The 1,178-nt window shown below is 44.9% G+C and overlaps 1 protein-coding gene across 1 annotated transcript in view; it reads right to left on the reverse strand.

The window, feature by feature from the left end:
- The window catches only part of RPP30 (ribonuclease P/MRP 30kDa subunit), a 24,202-nt gene extending 23,572 nt beyond the window's left edge, over positions 1 to 630 (reverse strand). Inside the window, exon 1 of the mRNA XM_009888803.1 lies at positions 526 to 630. Within this exon, the coding sequence (XP_009887105.1) occupies positions 526 to 630 (105 nt within the window). The remainder of the gene's footprint in view (positions 1 to 525) is intronic.
- Between the last annotated feature and the right edge of the window lie 548 nt (positions 631 to 1,178).

Raw genomic sequence — 1,178 nt, forward strand, 5'->3', positions numbered from 1 at the left:
AATAGATCGCATCCTTACCATGTGAAACTTGCTTATTTTATTATCTTAATCAAATCAAGATGCAGAGGTGGAAGGGGAAGGAAGCAACTGAACCCCCAAATGCTGCTCACTGCCTGCCACATGATCTGACCACAGAAGAGACTGCCTGTGCTCAGATTGTGTCAGGCACATCTGACCCCAACCCCTCAGTCCCATGGGTGCTCACAGGGGAGCTGGGCCAATGCAGAGTCGCGTCTGATGGAAAGCCTGCTTTCAAGAGTAGGTGATACTGACAGAATGGAAGATTTCATTAAAAATAAGAAATTCCGTGAGCCTAAATTGCTATGGATTTATGTTTCAGCATAAGTGAGTGTCAGATGAGGCTTTCTCCGGTACCTGGGTACTTGTTAGGTCTCTCTTCAAAGCAGATTTTTATGTCTGTATGATGCGAGTTCATACTGCAGTCTCTCTTACTGCTGGGCCATGCGCATAGTTCTTCTCTCTGTCTGGTGCACACTTAAATAAAACTTGTTATAGCATTGCTACCTGCAAGACCTTCCCTCGTTCAGGCATCACTGACATTGGTCCATGGTTACTGATCCATCTGGGGTCAACAGTCCTGCTTTCATTTCCAGTCTTTCTCTCGTTCATCTGGCTTCTGTCTCCTGTTGGAAATACAAAGGGAAACCCTGGGGCAGGTTTTTTTCCTGGTTTTATTCCTTGCTGTCTAACACGTCACCATACCAAGAGGTGTAATCTTCTGCTGGCATCCCATGAGTAGCTGACATTTCAAACAGTTAGTCTTCACCCCACTTTGAGGCAAGAATATGACTTAAAGAAAGAAGAAAGTAAGCTAGTCCCAGAAATGGGCTAGTATCCCAGAGTTCAAGGAATCTCTGCAGGAAAAGCAGGTACTACAAAGCAGTGGGGTTTTCTTGTCGGTAGTGATGGTTTTAACTTTACTGAAAGGGCTACAGATGGAATAGTGAATAAATTGAAAATAATGCCATATAAATAGTAATAAAAGCGCAAATATAGTAGTGGGATTCACATTAATTTAGTAGGAAGGAAGAAATCCTAAGACTGAAAATCCGTAAGGTCGATGATACAAAGAAATCCTCCAGAGCCGACCGTGCTGTCGGGAGTGGAGCTCGCAGGACCGGTCACCGGTAACTCTCCGAGCGGCAGCAGCCGGGGTC

The sequence above is a fragment of the Charadrius vociferus genome, unplaced genomic scaffold (assembly GCF_000708025.1).
Source record: "Charadrius vociferus isolate BGI_N301 unplaced genomic scaffold, ASM70802v2 scaffold436, whole genome shotgun sequence".
NCBI lineage: Eukaryota > Metazoa > Chordata > Aves > Charadriiformes > Charadriidae > Charadrius > Charadrius vociferus.